Raw genomic sequence first — 24,279 nt, 5'->3', positions numbered from 1 at the left:
TTTTTGGCCTGCACAAATTCTTGCATTTTGGTCCCTGTCTCAAATGGTGATCTAAGAGAACTTTTGTTGTTGTATTTTTAATATCTTTATTGGAGTATAATTGCTTCACAATGTTGGTTTCTGCTGTACAGCAAAGTGAGTCAGCTATATGTATACATATATCCTCATATCCCCTCCCTCTTGGACCTCCCTCCCACCCTCCCTATCCCACCCCTCTAGGTGGTCACAAAGCATCCAGCTGATCTCCCTGTGCTATGTGGCAGCTTCCCACTAGCCATCCATTTTACATTTCTTAGTGTATATATGTCAATGCTACTCTCTCACTTCGCCCCAGCTCCTCCCCCTCCCCCCGCCCCCCCCCCCGCTCCCCCCGCCCCGACCAAGTCCATTCTCTACGTCTGAGTCTTTATTCCTGCGCTGCCACCAGGTTCATCAGTACCGTTTTTCAGATCCCGTATATGTGTGTTAGCATACGGTATTTGTTTTTCTCTTTCTGACTTACTTCACTCCGTATGACAGACTCTAGGTCCATCCACCTCGTTACACTAAGTGAAGTTTTGAAAGGACAGGCAATTTACAACGAATCTTAAACATGAAACTTGCTAACGTTTATTATCCGCCACAGCGAACAGCCCACATAGACTGGCAGGAGTGGATAAAGTCTCCCTTGTGCCACAGAATCCCTATGAACCGCACTTATCTCAAATTCCATCACCCCTTACCGTGTACGTGATGGTTTCTTCGGTGTCCTGTGACTTGACTAACGCCAGAGTCAGCATAATTAGGAAAAGGGCTTTCACCATCGTGAATCTCAAAGAAAACACAGCACAAACCGATGCTTAGTATCTGCTGCCGGGGAAATAAAACTTCAACTGTAAAGTAACAAGCAAGATAGGGAAGGCGGAGGAGGCTGAGACTCCATCATACCCAACTTCCAATTTACTTTCTCATCTCCCCTCCCCCTCCTCAACCTTCCCTTGGCCAAATGAGGCACCAAAGCCTGTAAAACGGCTGCAGAATTACATTTCACTTTACTCTGTCCGGCTTCGCTGAAATATATACAAAAGATATACAGCGTGCATTTTATACTGCACCTACACAACAGGCTCGAGAAAGGGAGTGAAAGAGAAAGAGTACAGTGTTATTAATTTCAAAGGAGACGGTTCATTTTTTCCCGAGGGTTGAAGTGGGGCAGCAAATCTCATATTCCCTTGAACGTTAAGGCTTTCCCTATAAGCTCACCTCCAGCTAGTTAAGTTCCTTGCACAGCTCAGCAGAAAAACCTGTGAACAAATATGAATTACTTTGGCTTCAAACTTCTTTTTTTTTTTTTTTAAACAAAACACCAGAACAAAACTCGGGAGCAATCTCCTCCCCTAGGATAGAATACCTGCCCTTCAGAGCTCCTTCTTACATTCCCCAGCGCAAACTCTCAAAGTGGCATTTCCAGGCGTTCTCTTTGCGCAGCTTTGTTTAAAACCCCCAGGTTGTGTAGAGGAGCAGCCCAAAGCGTCTCATGCCCTCGTGCCTTATCAGTCCCTCGGCCCCCGAAATGCTACCTTCAGGATCGGGGCTGCCTAGGGCCGGAACTGGGCAACCACACAGCGGCCCGAAGTACCAATTTCAGGGCAGCCGGCCAGGCACCCCCAGGGAGGCGAGGTCCCCTTTCTCAACTGTATGTTATCAGGCGGCCGTCCCCGGGGAGCTGCTCAGCGCTCCAGTTTCTAACCAGCTCCTGTGGAATCCAGGTGCGACTTAAATCTCTGGCCCCCTGAAACTTTCAAAACCTTGTTTATGGGCAAAGCCCTGTCGGCTGATTGTCGGCACGCACACACATGCCCATCCAAACAGATGTCACCCCGTACTCGCACATGCTGACAGATCGCATTCCTAGACCACACACCTCCACCTCCCTCTCTGCCTGAGAGATCCTGCACAGTGTGGGGCAGTTCTCAGGTCCACTGCACCCCTCAGGTCACCCCACTTACTCCTCGGCGCGCGGCCCCGCGGGCACTGGGCGCGCTGGTGTGGCCCCCGCTTCGGGGCTCCTACCTGCGCGGCCGCGCTGCGCTCCGGGCCCGGGCAGCGAGGGGAGAGAGCAGGGGAGGGCAGCCCCGTGGGTCTGAACTGGCGAGGTCTGGCAGCGGCCGCGGCGGCGGCAGGAGGAGGAGGAGAAAAGCAGGGAAAGGGGAGGGCGAAGGGGGGCGGAGGAGAGAGCTGAGGGAGGCGCAAAAGGGCTGAGCCGAGGGCTGCAAACCGGGCGGGAGTGCGCGCTGCGCAGCTGGGTCTGCGCCCCCTCCTACAGGGGCTCTCCACCACCCGCCTGCCCTCCCCTGCCAGCCCCTCACTCTTCGTTCCCAGACGCGCCGGGACTCCAGGCAGAAGATGGCACGTTTGGCATGTGACGTTTGGGGTTTGAATCGGCCTTGGTGATGCTCCAACCTCCCGGGCAATTTCTCGTGCGCCGCGGAGTGGAAAAAGGCTCTCCTAGTAGAGCTTGTTGTGAGCGTCCTGAGAAATCGCTTATTATTATTATTATTTTTTTTTTCCCCAATAGGTGAATCCTAGGAGAGTAAATTAACTCCATTTGTAGAACTGGTTCTTTCGCCTTTTCTTTAAGATACTTTTTTTTTTTTTTGAAGGGTGGGGAAGTGCCTGCTTCCTCAAAGGTAGAAAAAAGAGAATTCATTCATTCCACCAGTATCTGTGACTTACTGTGTACGAGGGCTTGGGGATGGGCCAGGTAGAGCTCACACTCACAAGATCGTGACCTTGGGTTGTTTTCTGGTCTCTCAAACCCCCCTTTTTTATGGGCCCCTTGTCTCATCTACTGCTTTTCTTCTCTCCCCTGGTTCCCTTGTGGGAGTCCCCAGTACTGGTCATTCAACTTTGGGCATTTCACTCTCACCTTTCACACTAATGGTGGAATTTCAGGAATCTGGAGAGAAAAAAAAATATTTTTTCTGGCTTCTTCAAATCTTACCACACAGATTGCAGTTATCTTTGAAAGCTCTAACTCTAAAGTCAGATTAAGAGTTTGCCTCCAAGGCAGTCATGCCTTCTGAAGCAAATACGGTTTCATGAACAAGACAAATGAGACAATATGCAAGCTGAAGGTACTCACTCTGACCTCAGCAGCTCCTTCCCCTTCCCTGCAGACCAAAGGAGGGACAGGGAGATGGTAGGGAGGGCAAGAGAGAGAGGCTGCCAGGTGGAAGCCTCTCTCCATATCTCTGGGGTATGCAATGGGTCGCCAACCCTGCCAGTTTGGCTGCAAGCCACACAATATTGGACATGATCAGAGGAGCTTCACGAGCCTGAACCTTACTTTAGTACATGGGGTTTTGCTAACAGTACTGAAGATTTTGGTACCAAAATTCAAATGTTTGTTTTCCCAATCATTAATGACCTCCAGACTTTAAAAAGTTGGATCTTTGCTTTTGTACAGTAAAAGATAGACATTTTCTTCTACTTTTTGAATTCTTTTTACCTGTCTTCAGCCCTTTCCCCAGAAAAAGTGAGTTAAAACTCCCAAATTTCTATTCTCAGCCTGGAACTCTTCCTGTACATCCAACTACTGACTTGCTATCTTCAGCTGTACACCTAATGGATATTTCAAACTGAATGGGTCTGCTGATTCTCACCCTCTCTCCCAACCTGCTATACCCACCTGCTTCACCATCTCAGTGAAGAGCAATTTCATCTTTCTGTTTGCTCAGATCCAAGATCACAGAGTCATCCTTGATTTCCGTTTTTCTCACACACCCTGCATTCAATTCTTCAGAAAACTCTGTTGGCTCCATCTTCAAACTGTATCCAGAACTGAACCACTTCTCATCACTTCGTTCATGACCACGGTGGCCTGAGCCACCACCACCTTCCACGCTAATTACTACAGCCTCCTAATTGGTCTCCTTGCTTATACTCTCGGTCCCCTGCAGCCATTTCTCAGCAGAAGTTCATATAAATGGAATCCTAGAGTATGGACTTCTTTGTGTCTGTCTTCCTTCATTCAGCATGCCTTTGAGATGCATCCTTGTTGTTAGGTGTATCAGATGTTCATTCCTTTTTATTGATGACTAGTATTCCATTGTGTGGATATACCCTGGTTTGTTTATCTGTTCACCTGTTGATGGATATTTGGATTGTTTATGAATAAAGCTGTCATGGACATTTATGTAGAAATCTTTGTGTGGACATATGTTTTCCTTTCTTTTAGGTAAATACTTAGGAGTGGGACCTCTGGGTCATATGGTATGGGTATGTTTAACTTTATAAGAAAGTGCCAAAATGTTTCCCAAAGTGACTGTACCATTTTACATTCTTACCAGCAATATGTGAAATTCTATGTGATATTGTCAGTAATTTATAAGTTAGCCATTATGGCAGGTGTGTAAGTGGCATCTCACTGTGGTTTTATTTTACGTTTCTCTGATATCTAATGATATTGAACATTTTTATGTGCTTATCATCCATCATTATGTCTTCTCTTGTGAAGAGCCCATTCAAATCTTTCATCCATTTCTTTATTTTTGGTTTTTTTGTCTTATTAGTGGTAAGAGTTTTTTTTTAAAAAAAATATAGTCTCCCTGCGAGTTCTTCGTCAGATATATATTTTTTGAATATTTTCTCCCAGTCTTTGCTTTGCTTCTTCATTTTCTTAATGCTGTCTTCTGAGAGCAAACATTTTAAATTTTGATGAAGTCTAACTTTTTTTGTTGTTTTATGTTTTGTCCTCTTTATGTACTATTTACAAAATCTTACCTTGGGCAAATCTTGTAAGCTCTATAAACCTCAGTTTCTGCTTCTGTAAAATGGGTAGGATAACACACTCTACTTAAGGTTGTGGGGATTGAGAAAGAAACTCATCAATCAAATATCAAATACATGTGAATGATTGTTCTTAGGTATTACAATATATAATATGATGGGCTATAGTAGACCGTTCCTCCATCCTAATATAACCCAGGGTTATTTAGGTATTCCTTACAATAGGGTATCTCCTGACTAGTCTAAGGTAATGAAATCAGCAACGGCATTTTCTGGCTATTGTTTCAGGGTAGCCCATTGTCCCACTTTGACCAATCAGAACTGAAAGGAAGGATTTCTTTCCTAGGTAAAAGGCTTTCCGTGCTCACAGTGGAGGAGAACAGTGGAGCCCTTTGCCTCAGTTGCCACTGGCGGCCATATTACAGCCTGGAGGGAAGCCAGCCTGAGCATAAAGGTGATACATGCTACGCATGGCCAATCACATGGAGAGAACCTGGATCTTGAGGGATTGTTCAGAGGGCCGAGTGACCCTAGAACTCATGATACTTTTAGGGGTCCTCCACAAAGGTTTAATTTTTAAAGTCAGAAGGAAAAAATAAATATCATCCAGTCTGGATTATATTTGTCCTTATACCATTGCAGTTGTAAAATATAATTTTTGTATGGAGAAAGGGGCCCATGAAGGCAAAAGTGCCCAGGGACAATGAAAGTCATAATGTGGCCCTGATTGTTGAGCTTCCAAATCAGCCAAAAGCAAACTCTGTCCTGCCTCTGCACCCCAGTTTTGTGAGGTGTAATGTATTTCCTTATGGCGCAAGCCAGTTTGAGTCAGGTGTTCAGTTACTTGGAGCAGAAAATGTCTTGCTGCTAGCATGAGGAAGCCTCCTACTCCGGAAGCTCTGGCTCTTGTGATGTGTTGTACCTGTGTCCTGCACCCCAGAGTGGCAGGCCTTGGCTGATTCTTGGGAGAGGCTCTTGGGAGAGATTCCCAGGCTTTCTGTTCTGGGGCAAGCTGAGCATTCCAACCACTTCTGCTTGGATCAGCTTCTGGGTCCCCCTCCATCCCCTTACCTTTGTGTGTGTGTTTGTGATTTTCAAAGATTTAAGACTTGAGATCTTCCTTTAATAGTCACTGCCTCAGGAAGGCAACTCTGCTTCTCTTCACAGCATTTGTAAAATAACCAGTGATCAACTTTTATAAGGGAGCCCTCTATTTCCCAGTTTACCAGCTATTATACTATATGTATCACAAAGAAAAACTTATATTATTATGTTTTCTTTACTACTTCCCTTTTTTAAAAAATCCCTGAAAATAATTAGAAGTCTCAAGGACCCACAAGGGTCTTTAATTAACTGAGTCATGGAGCCACAAGTCTTGCGGTTAAAACCTGGTTAATAATATTTTATTGGGTGTGGGCAACTGGAAAGTGAAATCTGTGAAAAAAATGAATTCAGTAAGAAAGCAGTGAAGATGGAACAATTATGTAGGGATTAATGGCGGGGTGATCAACTCATCCCAGTTTGCCCAGGGCTTTTCCAGTTTTTGCACTGAAAGTTGTGTGTCCTGGGAAAGCCCTCAGTCCTAGGCAAACTTAAAGGTATAGAGAAGGGAATTCCTTGGTGGTCCAGTGGTTAGGACTTGTTGCTTTCATTGCCGGGGCCCAGGTTTGATCCCTGGTGGGAGAACTAAGATCCCCGAAAGCTGTGCAGTACAGCCAAAAAAAAAAAAAAAGTGTACAGAAAATGTGTGGTAGAAAGAAAATAGGACAGGACTCAGGAGTTCTTGCCTGGATTTTTGCCATGCTCTAGCTGGGGAACCATGGCAGTTGCTCAACTTCTTTGAGTCAGTTCTGCACTCACATTGACCTGGGTAACAACATTTATTTGTAGTTATTATATTGTATTGATACTTGCCTGTTGTTATCACATTCTACTTTCCTGTATTTATCACATTGCTTTTGCCTGTTCGTCATCTATTCCCTTATAGTGGTAGGCCATGACCAGCTTTGCCCATAGAATGCCCCTAAGTGTACACAAAGGAAAAACTCCTAAGTCCAAAAAATAAGGAGAAATGGCCCAGTGTCAGTAAAACAAGAATGTCAAAGTCCAGAACCTGGCTATTAGGTCTGGTGATGTGGCAGAATTATCGTCTTCTGTAGTGGTTTACGTTGTTTCTGTGTGCCGATGAGCCTGAGGATACGAAGAGCGCTGAGCCTGCGATTCCAGGTTTCTCTGACTGGGAGACCGCCCATTCTACACGGGCTGTGAGGACTTCTAGATTTAGGTTTGTCTCTGTGAGCTACACGGCAGGCCAGGAGCTGGGGCATCCACCCTGAGCTCTTATTTCATTTATATAGTCGTCCTCTTATTCACGGGATGTATGTTCCAAGGACCCCGGTGGATGCTGAAACTATGGATAGTACTGAACCCTATATATACTATGTTTTTTCTTATACATACATATCTATGATAAAGTTTAATTTATAAATTAGGCACAGTAAGAGGTTAACAACAATAACTAATAATAAAATAGAACAATTATAACAATATACTATAATAAAAGTTATGTGAATGTAGTCTCTCTCTCAAAATATCTCATTGTACTATATTCACCCTTCTTGTGATGATGTAAGGTGATAAAATGCTCACATGATGAGATGAAGTGACGTGAATGACAATAGGCATTGTGAGTTAGTGTTAGGCTACTATTGACATTCTGACAATAAGTCAGAAGGAGAATCATCTGCTTCTGGTGATCCTGGATCATCGAACCATGATGATGTCTATGATTGGATGTAGGCAGATGATGTCAATGGTTGGGGACCCCTGGTGGGATGGAGCAGGATGACTCAAGATTTTATCATGATACTCAGAATGGCACAGCAATTTAACAGTTATGAGTTGTTTATTTCTGGAATTTTCCATATATGTTCAGACCGTGGTTCACCTTGGGTGACTGAAACTGTGGGAAGCAAAACCATGGATAACTGGGGACTGCTGTATCCTTTGCCTGCTTATTCTTACTACCTTTGAATCCAGACACCACGGTTTGGCCTTGAGTACTTCCACTTCATACAATTTGTATGGAGCTTATTTTTCCTGTGACTTTTTGGTGAGCATGTGACTCAGTCTCTGCCAATCAACATCAAATCTATAGACACAGTGATTGGTTCAGGAATGATGGACACACCCTAAGATAACCCCCAATGAGGGGTTAGTGTAGTATAGGGCTTGGATCTGGAGAGCCTGGGTTCAAGTCCTGCTGTGCCACTCACTGACTGTGTGAACTTGGGAAAGTTACTTAACCCTTTTTGGGCCTCAGTTTCCTCACATGTGAAATGGGGATAATGATAATTCCTATCTCATAGAATTTTTATGAGTATTAAATAAGAAAATGCACATAAAACCCTTAGTACAGTTCTTTGCACATAGCTATTGCTGCTGTTGTTATTATTGATCACAGTGACTTATCTTAAATCAGGTAGTCGGATTAATTGCATGATAGAATAAAAGAGGTTATTAAGGCTAAAAACTGCTTCATGTTTTTGTGTGTAACTCTCTCTAGTTTATGGGCTATTTAGAGGAATCAGGGTCTGGACACATAGTTTACTGCAGTTTGATGACTGGGTCATGGAAATCTGTGACCCCACCCTGAGCAGCGTCCTAAGACAGTGGTATTTTTTGAGTAAATGGCTCTGAGATACCTAATTTTTTGAATTTCAAATGACTTATAAAATTATACTTCCTTACTGGTAATAAATAGTAATAGCTAACATGTATGTAGTACTTACACTATGTCAGGAACTGAAGCAAGCGCTACATGTGTTAATTCAACAGCACTATTATTATGCCTATTTTACTAAAAGGGAAATTGAGACAGAGCAGTTTAGTACCTTGCCCTGGTCATATAGGTAGTGAGCAGCAAAGTAGGGGTTCTAAAGCAAGCTGTCTGGTAGCAAGAACCCCTGCTCTAAAGTTTCCTCTATGTTACTCCCTCCCCACCACCACCTGAATATCTAGGATTGCAGGGATAGAACAGAAGCATGGATGATTCTTTAATGTGGTACAACTACAGAGATTCAAATTGGACGTGTGGATTGAGTGGACTGCAACTGGAGATTGCAATAAATTCACCTTGCTAAATTGCTGTGAACCCACGGGAATCTGAGATTTTAAAGATTTGAAGATCTGTTTGGTGGGGGGGAGAATGACAGTTTCAGAAGAGATTCACAGATGTCGATGACTACGCATCGTGATTTATTTTTTTAAATTCCTTTTATTTATTTATTTATTTTTTGGCTGTGTTTGGTTTTTGTTGCTGTGCGCGGGCTTTCTCTAGTTGCAGTGAGCAGGGGTGACTCTTCGTTGTGGTGCATGGGCTTCTCATTGCGGTGGCTTCTCTTGCTGCGGAGCATGGGCTCTAGGTGCGCGGGCTTCAGTAGTTGTGGCATGTGGGCTCAGTAGTTGTGGCTCTCAAGCTCTAGAGTGCAGGCTCAGTAGTTGTGGTGCATGGACTTATTTGCTCCGTGGCATGTGGGATCTTCCTGGACCAGGGCTGAAACCCATGTCCCCTACATTGGGAGGAGATTCTTAACCACTGTGTCACCAGGGAAGTGCCTGCACGTGCTTTAAGTCTCCGTCTGCTTTCGACTGTACATCCAAATCAAAGATGTCCTATCAGTGTGGCTCAGTTCTAAGAGCAGCTGATTAAGGTGTTGGCTAACTATGCCCAACCTTGGGTAACCCTGGTGTCCTAGAGACCAAGACATGAATAGCAGAAATAGCCTACAGTTGTTGGCCATGTAGCCAAATCAGGCAATATTTGGGTCCAGTTGGTTTGTGAAAGTATATCCCCTTATGAATCTGTTGGAAGAGAAGCCAATGCTTGAGCCATATTTGGCTGTATAAGTCTTTGCCTTTCATAAAAAGAGTTCATTTGTTAAATACTAGATTTCTTAGTGACATGATAAAATTTGATCACTGACTACTGATAGCCCCTGTAACATAGTCTTGCAAGAATAATGTTGATTAAATTATTTATTTTCTTGGGCTGCTTTCATACTGATGCTTAAAAATTCAATAGTTCTGAATAGCTGAGTTTACCATTATTATCCAAGAAAATATTCTTGTGGTAAATACACATAAGGATTTCTGATATACTTGCCATTATTAAAACAAGTCCTTGGAAGAGATAGTTTCTAATAGTCTTTTTAGTGCTAAAATTCTTTGATTTTTATCTTATCTTTTGTTACTGAATTGGAGTCAGCATCAGGCCAAGAGAAAAAATGAATTTAAGTGGGCTTTCAGCACATGCTCAGTCTTTTCTAATACACACACACACACACACACACCATTATAAACTTCTACACAGAAGATAATGTGTTTAGTAAATTGATTGCTAAAACACCCCCAAACATTAACCTATGTGGCTGATGGCCTGTGCTAGAAGAAGACTCATTGAAATACATGGAGGTTGGATTGCAGCTTTGGCTTCAAAGAATATTGGCAACTTTGCATTTATGTGATATTAATTTGCCTCAAGTATGTCACTGGTGAGTTCTTTGTTTTAGTGAGTGCCAGATGTATTCTTCTTCAGAATATATTTGGTGAAACTCTCCTTCTGAATGCCAAACGGACATGAGAAAACTTTCAGTCATCTGGAGCTTGTAAATTGTTCTCAAATTTTTGGAATTTTATTGAAGGCTTGATTTCATCATAGAGCAGAGAATACCTTGGATGAATAAAAAGCAAATCAATCAGAAATGATTGGAACCAGTAATTAGAATTTCCTTGGAGAGATAAAATGTATGATGTAAATCCACTGTCTTGAAAAAAAAAAAAAGTTGCTTTCTAACAAGTTATCAGATCTTACAGAACAACTTCAGATGCGGACACAGATGTGAAGCTTTATTTTGTTTTCAGCAACAAGTTCCTTCCTCCCTTTTTTCAAAATTAGCTTTTCTGGAAACTTCATTTGGCTAATCAAGGCCGATGGGGTTTCAAGATGATTGCATTGTGGAGCATGAAACTAGAAATAATATCCCCTGAAAATTAGTAATTTTATTTCAATATGTAATTTAACAAAATGGATCATCACTCTCCCACTTTTGCCAGTTTGGAATCTTTCCATAATATTTTGTTGACTTTTAGAATTTTCTGTGTTCTACTTTCCAATTTTGTTTTACCTTATTTGAATTATTTTTTCCTTCCCGTTGTGGATTTTTTATTAAAATAGAAAATCCTCCTTATCTGTCCTTTTGTGAATACTTAATCTTGTATCTTGATACCGATTATAGATAACAAAATGGGTTTTAAAATCTCTTTGAAAAAATTTAAATTAATTTTTTAGGGAGCAGTGGTTCAAACAAAATCAAAGACATTGTATATGTTGAAATTTAGAATTTTTTAAAAAAATGTGTAATAGCATTACTAAAACTGATTTATGATTTTTTTCTCCTTAGTATGTCATATCCTATACCAATGGAACTGCTGAGACCAAAGCCCAAAATGGAATGGACATTATTATTTTCTCTCTGCCCTTAGAGGAATTTTAAGGCATAAATTATTTTGATAAACTAGCAGTAACTTCTTTATCACTATAGAATGTGGAAAGGGAAAAACAGTCTTTCTGTTTGGAATTTACAGTATGCTGCTAACGGATAAAGTATAAGGAATGACATATCTGACTTTTATCATTAATTAAATAGGGCAAATGTGGAAACTCTATTCAAGGTAAGAGGTTAAAAGTTTACATATCCACAGGGGAGATATTGCAAGGATACTGCTTAGATTTAAGTGTTTTGTTTTGTTTTTTCCTAAATAACTCTGTTCAAGCAGATGCTTCAATTGCAGTTAATTTTTAAAAGGGCCAAGAGTTATAAAATATTTGAATTTATTCAATACATTTGGAAGAATGGCAGGATCAGGAAGAACTTTCCAATCTTATTTAAGAAAGATGAATTCATTTTATGGAGAAAAGGAAAAAGAAGAAAAAAGGGATCTTATCTGCTCCAATTCCTTCATGAACTTGGAGCTTAGATGACTTGTACAACTTAACCCTTGTTAGTAGTAGAGCCAAAGACTAGAACCAGGTGTCTTGACACCTTGTCTTTGGAGCATTCCACTTCCCTGCCCTGTCTCTTTATCTACAGCCTCCTTTGTCTCTTTGACATAATCTTCATTATCATCATCCATTCATACAACACAAAGTGAGCGTTTGACTGAGGCATGTTTCAAGGCTTAGGGAGCTGCTGGGTGGAGCTGACATGTAAGTGTGCAGAATGAAATGGATCTTATATCTTCGGCCAAGCTGTGATTTTCTTGAAGGCAGGGATTGTGTTTGTCCACCTCTCTTCCAGGCCACATTGCAGAACATGGTCTATGAAGCTATATGCAGAATGCACTCTGCCTCAGGAAATTTCTCCACCTGTCCCTAGCCTATGAATCCTCTTCTCTGTTTTGGGGGTTTCTACCTATTGACTCCTAGTAGGAGTCCTCCTCTCAGCCTACACCCTCCTTTGGACTGACAATTCACTTGGTCAGCCTGACTTTGATTTTGGCTTTCGTATTATTTCTGCTTAACACTATGCTCTGCAGACCTTGGTCAAGTGACCCTCATATCTGCCCCTACTGTAAGCTCCCAGGACACTGTCCCTAGTCCATGCTAAAGCCCAGCTCCCATCTACCTGGGAGCTGAAATTGATAGTCTTATCTTCGTACTGCTGAAGAAATGAAGATAGCCTTGCACTTGGTAGATACTCATCAGACATTTGTGGAATGAACAGTAAAGACACTAGTGTCATCTTTGCTGTCATTCTCATCTTTTTATTGAATGGTTGGCTTGGAGAGAAGGTGTGATGCAAAATGGATCATGATTCAATTGATCACATTCAGATACATGAAAATAAAGCCTACTCTTAGTCTTGAATCTCCAGATGGCTGGTTTAAATACCTGGCAAATTCTATGTATATCTGGTTATTATTTTCCTTCTCTGTGTGTGAAGACTTAGTTTGGATATAAGTTTTACTATATTGAGGAGTTCTTTTCTCTTTTCTCTGAGGAACTATCCAATCAGTGAAGGAAATGGGGTTCTGCTGTGTACACATGCTGAGTTTCTATCACTTTGTCTTCTTTCAAACTTTCAGAAATTATTGGTTGGAGTTAACTAATAACTAGCAATTTAAAAATAATGCACGAATCAGCTATATTTTAGACAAAATAGCGTTTATTTTTCTTCTGAAGTATATTAAAGTATATTAAAGGAGTATGACAATAGGTTTTAAAATTACACCCTTAATTAGAAGCTTATTTTCAGTAGTTTTCTAACATTTAAAAATGAATTTATTATGTTTCTAAACATTCTGTAGCTTCCTTCTTCCTAATGACTCTTTTTGACAACAGTATTTCTTTTTTTCTGATTTTAGAAGTAATATTTGCTCAATGAAGACATTTTATAAAAATAGGAAAATATAAAGATGTAAATTAAAATCACCCATAACAAAAATAACTTAAATATTATCACTCTAAGAGACAACTACTGTTAACATTTGGTTGTATTTCTTTCCAGACTTTTCTATATGCTCCCTCGCTCTGTCTTGATTTCTCTCTTTCTCCAATATTTATTCTCAGGATATATGCAAATGTAGACAACATTGTTATTTTGGAACATGTACATTATATATATACAAGATTTTGTATATTGTTTTATTATCTTTCTTAACATTTATATTTTAAACATTTCTTCATATTTTGTAATGTTTCATAAAGCTTTTGATTTTCTCTATGAAAATTTTGATTTTCTCTATGAAAGCTTTGATTTTCTCTATGAAAAATCTCTAGCCCTAGGTTCTAGTCATTACTGAATTGAACTACCATAATTTCCTGGATGATAATCATGCTGTATTTTGGTTAATTGAAAATCTGGCTTTTTTTAACCCTCAATTATGATAATATCATATATAGACTTTGTTGAGATATCTTTTTTAAAAAACCTGATGGATCAGAAAGACCTTAAGGAGACCAGAGGGCAAACAGAAGAAGCAAGAAGAGCTACAATCCTGCAGCCTGTGGAACAAAAACCACATTAACAGAAAAATAGACAAAATGAAAAGGGAGAGGTCTATGTGCCAGATGAAGGAATAAGAAAAAACCTCAGAAAAACAACTAAATGAAGTGGAGATAGACAACCTCCCAGAAAAAGAATTCAGAATAATGATAGCGAAGATGATCCAGGACCTCGGAAGAAAAATGGAGGCAAAGATCGAGAAGATACAAGAAATATTTAACAGAGACCTAGAAGAATTAAAGAACAAACAAACAGAGATGAACAATACAATAACCACAATGAAAAATACACTAGAAGGAATCAATAGCAGAATAACTGAGGCAGAAGAACAGATAAGTGACCTGGAAGACAGAATGGTGGAAATCACTGCTGAGGAACAGAATAAAGAAAAAAGAGGGAAAAGAAATGAAGACAGCCTAAGAGACCACTGGGACAACATTAAATGCACCATCATTTGCATTATAGGGGTCCCAGAAGGAGAAGAGAGAGAGAAAGGGCCCAAGAAAATATTTGAAGAGATTATAGTCAAAAACTTCCCTAACATGGGAAAGGAAACAGCCATCCAAGTCCGGAAGCGCAGAGAGTCCCAGGCAGGATAAACCCAAGGAGAAACACACCAAGACATATAGTAATCAAATTGACAAAAATTAAAGACAAAGAAAAATTATTAAAAGCAACAAGGGAAAAACGACAAATAACATACAAGGGAACTCCCATAAGGTTAACAGCTGATTTCTCAGCAGAAACTCTACAAGCCAGAAGGGAGTGGCACGATATATTTAAAGTGATAAAAGGGAAGAACCTACAACCAAGATTACTCTACCCATCAAGGATCTCATTCAGATTTCTCTGGAGAAATCAAAAGCTTTACAGACAAGCAAAAGCTAAGAGAATTCAGCACCACCAAACCAGCTCTACAACAGATGCTAAAGGAACTTCTCTAAGTAGGAAACACAAGAGAAGAAAAGAACCTACAAAAACAAACCCAAAACAATTACGAAAATGGTAATAGAAACATATATATCAATAATTACATTAAATGTGAATGGATTAAATGCTCCAACCAAAAGACACTGGCTCGCTGAATGGATACAAAAACAAGACCCAGATCTATGCTGTCTACAAGAGACCCACTTCAGACCTTGTGACACATACAGACTGAAAGTGAGGAGATGAAAAAAGATATTCCATGCAAATGGAAATCAAAGGAAAACTGGAGTAGCAATACTCATATCAGATAAAATAGACTTTAAAATAAAGAATGTTACAAGAAACAAGGAAGGACACTACGTAATGATCAAGGGATCAAACCATGAAGAAGATATAACAATTATAAATATATATGCACCAAACATAAGAGCATCTCAATACATAAGGCAAATGTTAACAGCTATAAAAGAGGAAATCGACAGTAACACAGTAACAGTGGGGGAGTTTAACACCTCACTAACACCAATGGACAGATCATCCAGACAGAAAATTAATAAGGAAACAAAAGCTTTAAATGACACAATAGACCAGATAGATTTTTTTTTTAACACCTTTACTGGAGTATAATTGCTTTACAATGGTGTGTTAGTTTTGGCTTTATGAAAAAGTGAATCCGCTCTACATATACATATATCCCCATATCTCCTCCCTCTTGTGTCTCCCTCCCACACTCCCTATCCCACCCCTCTAGGTGGTCATAAAGCACGTAGCTGATCTCGCTGAGCTGTGCAGCTGCTTCCCACTAGCAATCTATTTTACATTTGGTAGTGTATATATGTCCATGCCACTCTCTCACTTTGTCCCAGCTTAACCTTCCCCCTCCCTGTGTCTCAAGTCCATTCTCTACTTCTGCGTCTTTATTCCTGTCCTGCCCCTAGGTTCTTCAGAACCACTTTTTTTTTTTTTTTGGATTCCATATATATGTATCAGCATACGGTATTTGTTTTTCTCTTTCTAACTTACTTCACTCTGTATGACAGACTCTAGGTCCATCCACCTCACTACAAATAACTCAATTTCGTTTCTTCTTCTGGCTGAATAATGTTCCATTGTATATAGGTACCATATCTTCTTTATCCATTCATCTGTCGATGGACACTTAGGTTGCTTCCATGTCCTGGCTACTGTAAACAGTGCTGCAATGAACACTGTGGTACATGACTCTTTTTGAATTATGGTTTTCTCAGGATATATGCTCAGTAGTGGAATTGCTGGATCATATGGTAGTTCTATTTTTAATTTTTTAAGGAACCTCCATGCTGTCCTCCACAGTGGCTGTATCAATTTACAGTCCCACCAGCAGTGCAAGAGGGTTAACTTTTCTCCACACCCTCTCCAGCATTTATTGTTTGTAGATTTCTTGATGATGGCCATTCTGACAGGTGTGAGGTGATACCTCATTGTAGTTTTGATTTGTGATCTCTAATGATTAGTGATGTTGAGCATCCTTTCATGTGTTTGTTAGCAATCTATATATCTTTGGAAAAATGGCTATTTAGGTCTTCTGCCCATTTTTGTATGGGTTGTTTGTTTCTTTGATATTGAGCTGCATGAGCTGCTTGTAAATTTTGGAGATTAATCCTTCGTCAGTTGCTTCATTTGCAAATATTTTCTTCCATTCTGAGGGTTGTCTTTTCGTCTTGTTTAAGTTTTCCTTTGCTGTGCAAAAGCTTTTAAGTTTCATTAGGTCCCATTTGTTTATTTTTGCTTTTATTTCTGTTTCTCTAGGGGGTGGGTCACAAAGGATCTTGCTGTGATTTATGTCATAGAGTGTTCTGCCTATGTTTTCCTCTAAGAGTTTGATAGTGTCTGGCCTTACACTTAGGTCTTTAATCCATTCTGAGTTTATTTTTGTGTATGGTGTTAGGGAGTGTTCTAATTTCATTCGTCTACATGGAGCTGTCCAGTTTTCCTAGCACAACTTATTGAAGAGGCTGTCTTTCCTTCACTGTATATTCTTGCCTCCTTTATCAAAGATAGAGTGACTATATGTGCATGGGTTTATCTCTGGGCATTCTCTCCTGTTCCATTGATCTATATTTCTGTTTTTGTGCCAGTACCATACTGTCGTGATTACTGTAGCTTTGCAGTATAGTCTGAAGTCTGGGACCCTGATTCCTCCAGCTCCGTTTTTCTTTCTCAAGATTGCTTTGGCTATTCGGGGTCTTTTGTGTTTCCATACAAATTGTGAAATTTTTTGTTCTAGTTGTGTGAAAAATGCCATTGGTAGTTTGATAGGGATTGCATTGAATCTGTAGATTGCTTTGGGTAGTATACTCATTTTCACAATGTTGATTCTTCCAATGCAAGAACATGGTCTATCTCTCCATCTGTTTGTATCATCTTTAATTTCTTTCATCAGTGTCTTATAGTTTTCTGCATACAGGTCTTTTGTCTCCTTAGGTAGGTTTATTCCTAGGTATTTTATTCTTTTTGTTGCAATGGTAAATGGGAGTGCTTCCTTAATTTCTCTTTCATATTTTTCATCATTACTGTATAGGAATGCAAGGGATTTCTGTGCATTAATTTTGTATCCTGCTGCTTTACCAAATTCATTGATTAGCTATAATAGTTTTCTGGTAGCATATTTAGGATATTCTATGTACAGTATCATGTCATCTGCAAACAGTGACAGTTTTACTTCTTCTTTTCCAATTTGGATTCCTTTTATTTCTTTTTCTTCTCTGGTTGCCATGGCTAAAACTTCCAAAAGTATGCTGAATAATAGTGTTGAGAGTAGACAACCTTGTCTTCTTCCTGATCTTAGAGGAAATGGTTTCAGTTTTTCACCATTGAAAATGATGTTGGCTGTGGGTTTGTCATATATGGCCTCCACTATCCCTCTCTGCCTACTTTCTGAGGGTTTTTATCATAAATGGGTGTTGAATTTTGTCAAAAGCTTTTTCTGCATCTATTGAGAGGATCATATGGTTTTTCTCCTTCAATTTGTTAATATGGTTTATCACATTGATTGATTTGCATATATTAAAGAATCCTTGCATCCCAGTGATAAACCCCACTTGATCATGGTGTATGATCCTTTGAATGTGCTCCTGGATTCTGTTTGCTAGTATTTTGTTGAGGGTTTTTGCATCTATGATCATCAGTGATATTGGCCTGTAGTTTTCTTTTTTAGTGACATCTTTGTCTGGTTTTGGTATCAGGGTGATGGTGGCCTCGTAGAATGAGTTTGGGAGTATTCCTCCCTCTGCTGTATTTTGGAAGAGTTTGAGAAGGATAGGTGTTAGCTCTTCTCTAAATGTTTGACAGAATTTGCCTGTGAAGCCATCTGGTCCTGGGCTTTTGTTTGTTAGAAGATTTTTAATCACAGTCTCGATTTCAGTGCTTGTGATTGGTCTGTTTATAGTTTCTATTTCTTCATGGTTCAGTCCCGGAAGGTTGTGCTTTTCTAAGAATTTGTTCATTTCTTCCAGGTTGTCCATTTTATTGGCATAGAGTTGCTTGTAGTAATCTCTCATGATCCTTTGTATTTCTGCAGTGTCAATTGTAACTTCTCCTTTTTCATTTCTAATTCTATTGATTGGAATCTTCTCCCTTTTTTTCTTGATGAGTCTGGCTAATGGTTTATCAATTTTGTTTATTTTCTCAAAGAACCAGCTTTAAGTTTATTGATCTTTGCTGTTGTTTCATTCACTTCTTTTTCATTTATTTCACATCTGACCTGTATGATTACTTTCATTCTGCTAACTTTGGGTTTTTTGTTCTTCTTTCCCTAATTGTTTTAGGTGTAAGGTTAAGTTGTTTATTTGAGATGTTTCTTGTTTCTTGAGGTAGGTTTGGATTGCTATAAACTTCCGTCATAGAACTGCTTTTGCTTCATCCCATAGGTTTTGGGTTGTCGTGTTTTCATTGTCATTTGTTTCTAGGTATTTTTTTATTTCCGCTTTGATTTCTTCAGTGATCTCTTGGTTATTTAGTAGTGTATTGTTTAGCCTCATGTGTTTGTGTCTTTTACAGATTTTTTCCTGTAATTGATATCTAGTCTCATAGTGTTGTGGTCGGAAAAGATACATGATATGATTTCAGTTTTCTTAAATTTACCAAGGCTTGATTTGTGACCCAAGATATGATCTATCCTGGAGAATGTCCTATGAGCACTTGAGAATAAAGTGCACTCTGTTGTTTTTAGATGGAATGTCATATATATCTATTAAGTCTATCTTGTTTAATGTACCATTTAAGGCTTTTTTTCCTTGTTTACTTTTATTTTGGATGATCTGTCCATTGGTGAAAGTGGGGTGTTAAAGTCCCCTACTATGATTGTCTTACTCTCAATTTCCCCTTTTATGGCTGTTATCATTTGCCTTATGTATTAAGGTGCTCCTATGTTGGGTACATAAATATTTACAATTGTTATATCTTCTTCTTGAATTGATCCCTTGATCATTATGCAGGGTCCTTCTTTGTCTCATGTAATAGTCTTTGTTTTAAAGTCTATTTTTGTCTGATATGAGAATTGCTACTCCAGCTTTCTTTTGATTTCCATTTTCATGGAATATCTTTTTTCATCCCCTCACTTTCAGTCTGTATGTGTCCCTAGGTCTGAAGTGGGTCTTTTGTAGACAGCATAGATCTGGGTCTTGTTTTTGTATCCATTCAGCCAGTCTATGTCTTTTGGTTGGAGCATTTAATCCATTTACATTTAAGGTAGTTATTGATATGTATGTTCCTATTACCATTTTCTTAATTGTTTTGGGTTTGTTATTGTTAGTCTTTTCCTTCTCTCGTGTTTCCTGCCTAGAGAATTTCCTTTAGCATTTGTTGTAAAGCTGGTTTGGTGGTGCTGAGTTCTCTTAGCTTTTGCTTGTCTGTAAAGGTTTTAATTTCTCTGTCAAATCTGAATGAGATTTTTGCTGCATAGAGTAATCTTGGTTGTAGGTTTTTCCCTTTCATCACTTTAAATATGTCCTGCCACTCCCTTCTGGCTTGCAGGGTTTCTGCTGTTAACCTTATAGGGATTCCCTTGTATGTTACTTGTTCTTTACCCTTGCTGCTTTAATATTTTTTCATTGTATTTAATTTGTGATAGTTCAATTAATATGTGTCTTGGTGTGTTTCTCCTTGGATGTATCCTGAATGGGACTTTCTGCACTTCCTGGACCTGATTGACTATTTCCTTTCCCATATTATTTAAGTTTTCAACTATAATCTCTTCAAATATTTTCTCAGTCCCTTTCTTTTCTTTTTTTCTGAGACCCCTATAATTTGAATGTTGGTATGCTTAATGTTGTCCCAGAGGTCTCTGAGGCTGTCCTCAATTCTTTTCATTCATTTTTCTTTATTTTGCTCTGCGGTAGCTATTTCTAGTATTTTATCTTCCAGGTCACTTGTCCATTCTTCTGCCTCAGTTATTCTGCTATTGATTCCTCCTAGAGAAATTTTAATTCCATTTATTGTGTTGTTCATCACTGTTTGTTTGCTTTTTAGTTCTTGAAGGTCCTTGTTAAACGTTTCTTGTATTTTCTCCATTGTATTTCCATGATTTTGGATCATCTTTACTATCATTACTTTGAATTCTTTTTCAGGTAGACTGCCTATTTCCTCTTCATTTGTTTGGTCTGGTGGGTTTTTGCCTTGCTGTTTCACCTTCTGTTTGTTTCTGTGTTTTCTCATTTTGATTAACTTACTGTTTTTGGCATCACCTTTTTGCAGGCTGCTGGTTTGTACTTCCTGTTGTTTTTGGTGTCTGCCCCCAGTGGCTAAGTTTGGTTCAATGGATTGTGTAGGCTTCCTGGTGGAGGGGACTGGTGCCTGTGTTCTGGTGGATGAGGCTGTATCTTGTCTTTCTGGTGGGCAGGATCACATCTGGTGGTGTGTTTTGGGGTGTTTGTGACCTTATTATAATTTTAGGCAGCCTCTCTGCTAATGGGTAGGCTTGTGTTCCTATCTTGCTAGTTGTTTGGCATAAGGTGTCCAGAACTGTAGGTTGCTGGTCATTGAGTGGAGCTGGGTCTTAGCATTGAGATGGAGCTCTCTGGGAGAGCTTTCGCCATTTGATGTTACATGGAGCTGGGAGGTCTCTGGTGGACCAATGTCCTGAATTCAGCTCAGCTAGCTTACGTCAGAGTGACAGGCCTCACACCCGGCCAGAGCACCAGGACCTGGTCAGCCACACAGCTCAAAAGAAAAGGGAGTAAAAAAGAAAGAAAGAAAGAATAAAACAAAACAAAATAAAATAAAATAAAATAAAATAATGTTATTAAAATAAAAAATTTTAAAAAGGATTAAAAATACAAAATTAAAAAGTAATAAAAACAAAGAAGAGATCAAACAAACTAAAAAACAAATCCACCAGTGATAACAAGCGCTAAAAACTAGACTTAAAAAAAAAAACCAGATACACAGAACCCTAGGAAAAATGCTAAAGCAAAGCTATACAGACAAAATCACACAAAGAAGCATGCATATACACACTCACAAAAAGAGAAAAAAGAAAAAAATATATATCTATATATAAAAAAAAGGAAGAGAGCAACAAAATCAATAAACAAATCTACCAATGATAATAAACTGTAAATACTAAACTAAGATGAACATAAAACCGGAAACATATTAGATGCAGAAAGCAAACCCGAAGTCTACAGTTGCTCCCTAAGTCCACCGCCTCAATTTTGGGATGATTAGTTTTCTATTCAGGTATTCCAGAATTGCAGGGTACATCAAGTTGATTGTGGAGATTTAATCCACTGCTCCTGAGGCTGCTGGGGGAGATTTCCCTTTCTCTTCTTTGTTCACACAGCTCCTGGCATTCAGCTTTGGACTTGGCCCCGCCTCTGCATGTTGGTCACTTGAGGGTGTCTGTTCTTCACTCAGACAGGAAAAGGTTAAAATAGCAGCTGATTAGGGGGCTCTGGCTCACTCAGGCCGGGGAGAGGGATGGGTACAGAATGTGGGGCGAGCCTGCGGTGGCAGAGGCTAGTGTGACGTTGCAATAGCCTGAGGTGTGCTGTGTGTTTTCCTGGGGAAGTTATCCTTGGATCATGGGACATAGGCAGTGGCGGGCTGCGCAGGCTCCCGGAGGGGAGGTGTGGGTAGTGACCTGTGCTTGCACACAGGCTTCTTGGAGGCTGCAGCAGCAGCCTCAGCATTTCATGCCCGTCTCTGGCATCCACGCTGATAGCCGCAGCTCGCTCCCATCTCTCGAGCTCATTTAAGCGGTGCTCTGAATCCCCTCTCCTCGCGCACCCTGAAACAATGGTCTCTTGCCTCTTAGGCAGTTCCCGACTTTTTCCCAGATTCCCTCCAGGCTAGCTGTGGCACACTAGCCCCGTTCAGGCTGTGTTCACGTAGCCAACCCCAGTCCTCTCCCTGGGGTCTGACCTCCAAAGCCGGAGCCTCAGCTCCCAGACCCCACCCACCCTGGCAGGTGAGCAGAGAACCCTCTCAGGCTGGTGAGTGCAGGTCGGCACTGATCCTCTGTGCGGCAATCTCTCCGCTTTGCCCTCTGCAGCCCTGTTGCTGTGCTCTCCTCTGTGGCTCTGAAGCTCCCACCCCACCAACCCCGTCTCTGCCAGTGAAGGGGCTTCCTAGTGTGTGGAAACTTTCCCTCCTTCACAGCCTCCTCCCAGAGGTGCAGGTCCTGTCCCTATGCTTTGTCTCTGTTTTTTCTTTTTTCTTTTGCCCTACCCAGGTATGTGGGGAGTTTCTTGCCTTTTGGGAGGTCTGAGGTCTTCTGCCAGTGTTCAATGGGTGTTCTGTAGGAGTTGTTCCACATGTAGATGTATTTCTGTTGTATCTGTGGGGAGGAAGGTGATCTCCACGTCTTACTCCTCTGCCATCTTGAAGGTCTCTCCATATCAAGCATCTTCTCTGAGCACAGCACTATGAGATTAGAAATCGATTACAGGGGAAAAAAAACCCGTAAAAAACACAAACTCAGGGTGGCTAAACAATACGTTAGTAACTAACCAAGAGATCACTGAAGAAATCAAATAAGAAATAAAAAAATACCTAAAGACAAACTACAGTGAAAACACGATGATCCAAAACCTATGGGATACAGCAAAAGCAGTTTTAAGAGGGAAGTTTATAGCAATACCATCCTATGCCAAGAAACAAGTAAAATTTCAAATATACGTCTAACCTTATACCTAAAGGAACTAGAGAAAGAAGAACAAACAAAACCCAAAGTTAGTAGAAGGAAAGAAATCACAAAAGTCAGAACATATATACATGAAATAGAAACAAAGAAAACAATAGCAAAGGTCAATAAAACTAAAAGCTAGTTCTTTGAGAAGATAAACAAAATTGATAACCTTTAGCCAGACTCATCAAGAAAAAGAGGAAGAGGACTGAAATCAATGAAATTAGAAATGAGAAAGGAGAAGTTACAATGGACACTGCAGAAATACAAAGAATCATTAGAGACTACTATAGGCAACTATATGCCAATAAAATGGACAACATAGAAGAAATGGACAAATTCTTTGAAAGGTGTAAGCTTCCAAGACTGAATCAGGAAGAATAGAAAATATGAGCAGATAAATCACAAGTAATGATATCGAAACTGTGATTGAAAAATCTTCCAACAAACAAAAGTCCAAGACCAGATGGCTTCACAGGTGAATTCTATCAAACATGTAGACAACAGCTAACACCCATCCTTCCAAAGTCTAAAAAAATATTGCAGAGGAAGGAACACTCCCAAACGCATTCTACAAGGCCACCATCACCCTTATATCAAAACCAGACAAAGATACTACAAAAAAAGAAAATTACAGACCAATATCACTGATGAATATAGATGCAAAAATCCTCAACACAATACTAGCAAAAAGAATCCAACAACACATTAAAAGGATCATACACCATGATCACATGGGATTTATCCAAGGGATGCAAGGATTCTTCAATATATGCAAATCAATCAAAGTGATACACCATATTAATAAATTGAAGAATAAAAACCGTATGATCATCTCAATAGATGCAGACAAAGCTTTTGACAAAATTCAGCACCCATTTATGATAAAAACTCTGCAGAAAGTGGGCATAGATGGAACCTACATCAACATAATAAAAACCTTATATGGCAAACCCACGGCAAACATCATTCTCAATGGTGAAAAACTGAAAGCATTTCCTCTAAGATCAGGAACAAGACAAGGTTGTCCACTCTCACCACTATTATTCAACATAGTTTTGGAAGTCCTAGCCATGGCAATCAGAAGAAAAAGAAATAAAAGGAATACAAATTGGAAAGGAAGAAGTAAAACTGTCACTGTCTGAAGATGACATGATACTACACATAGATAATTCTAAAGATGCCACCAGAAAACTACTAGAGCTAAGCAATGAATTTGGTAAATTAGCAGGATAGAAAATTAATGCAGAGAAATCTCTTGCATTCTTATACACTAACAACAAAAGATCAGAAAGAGAAATTAAGGGAACAATCCCATTCACCATTGCAACAAAAAGAGTAAAATACCTA

General features: G+C 39.8%; 1 protein-coding gene and 1 long non-coding RNA gene across 5 annotated transcripts in view; one reads left to right on the top strand and one right to left on the bottom strand.

Annotated features, from left to right (window-relative positions):
* Nucleotides 1-2,302, bottom strand: part of EFEMP1 (EGF containing fibulin extracellular matrix protein 1) — a 69,068-nt gene extending 66,766 nt beyond the window's left edge. Inside the window, exons 1-3 of one of the 4 annotated variants that reach the window (XM_057557875.1) lie at nucleotides 2,053-2,302; nucleotides 1,243-1,283; nucleotides 723-810 (exon numbers count right to left, since the gene is read on the bottom strand). In XM_057557875.1, coding sequence (XP_057413858.1) covers nucleotides 723-803 — 81 coding nt within the window. In that variant the 5' untranslated portion in view covers nucleotides 804-810; nucleotides 1,243-1,283; nucleotides 2,053-2,302. Of the gene's footprint in view, nucleotides 1-722; nucleotides 811-1,242; nucleotides 1,284-1,988 lie in introns of all 4 variants that reach the window. The other 3 variants (XM_007189985.3, XM_007189986.2, XM_057557874.1) reach the window with 3 other exon arrangements.
* LOC130709353 (uncharacterized) overlaps nucleotides 1-24,279 on the top strand; it is a 217,054-nt gene that overhangs the window by 23,364 nt on the left and 169,411 nt on the right. The gene's annotated exons all lie outside the window — the stretch shown is intronic.

This window comes from Balaenoptera acutorostrata, chromosome 12 (assembly GCF_949987535.1).
Source record: "Balaenoptera acutorostrata chromosome 12, mBalAcu1.1, whole genome shotgun sequence".
Classification (NCBI taxonomy): domain Eukaryota; kingdom Metazoa; phylum Chordata; class Mammalia; order Artiodactyla; family Balaenopteridae; genus Balaenoptera; species Balaenoptera acutorostrata.
Note: the sequence above shows the minus strand (reverse complement) of the source record. Positions and strands in the feature narration are given on the sequence as shown.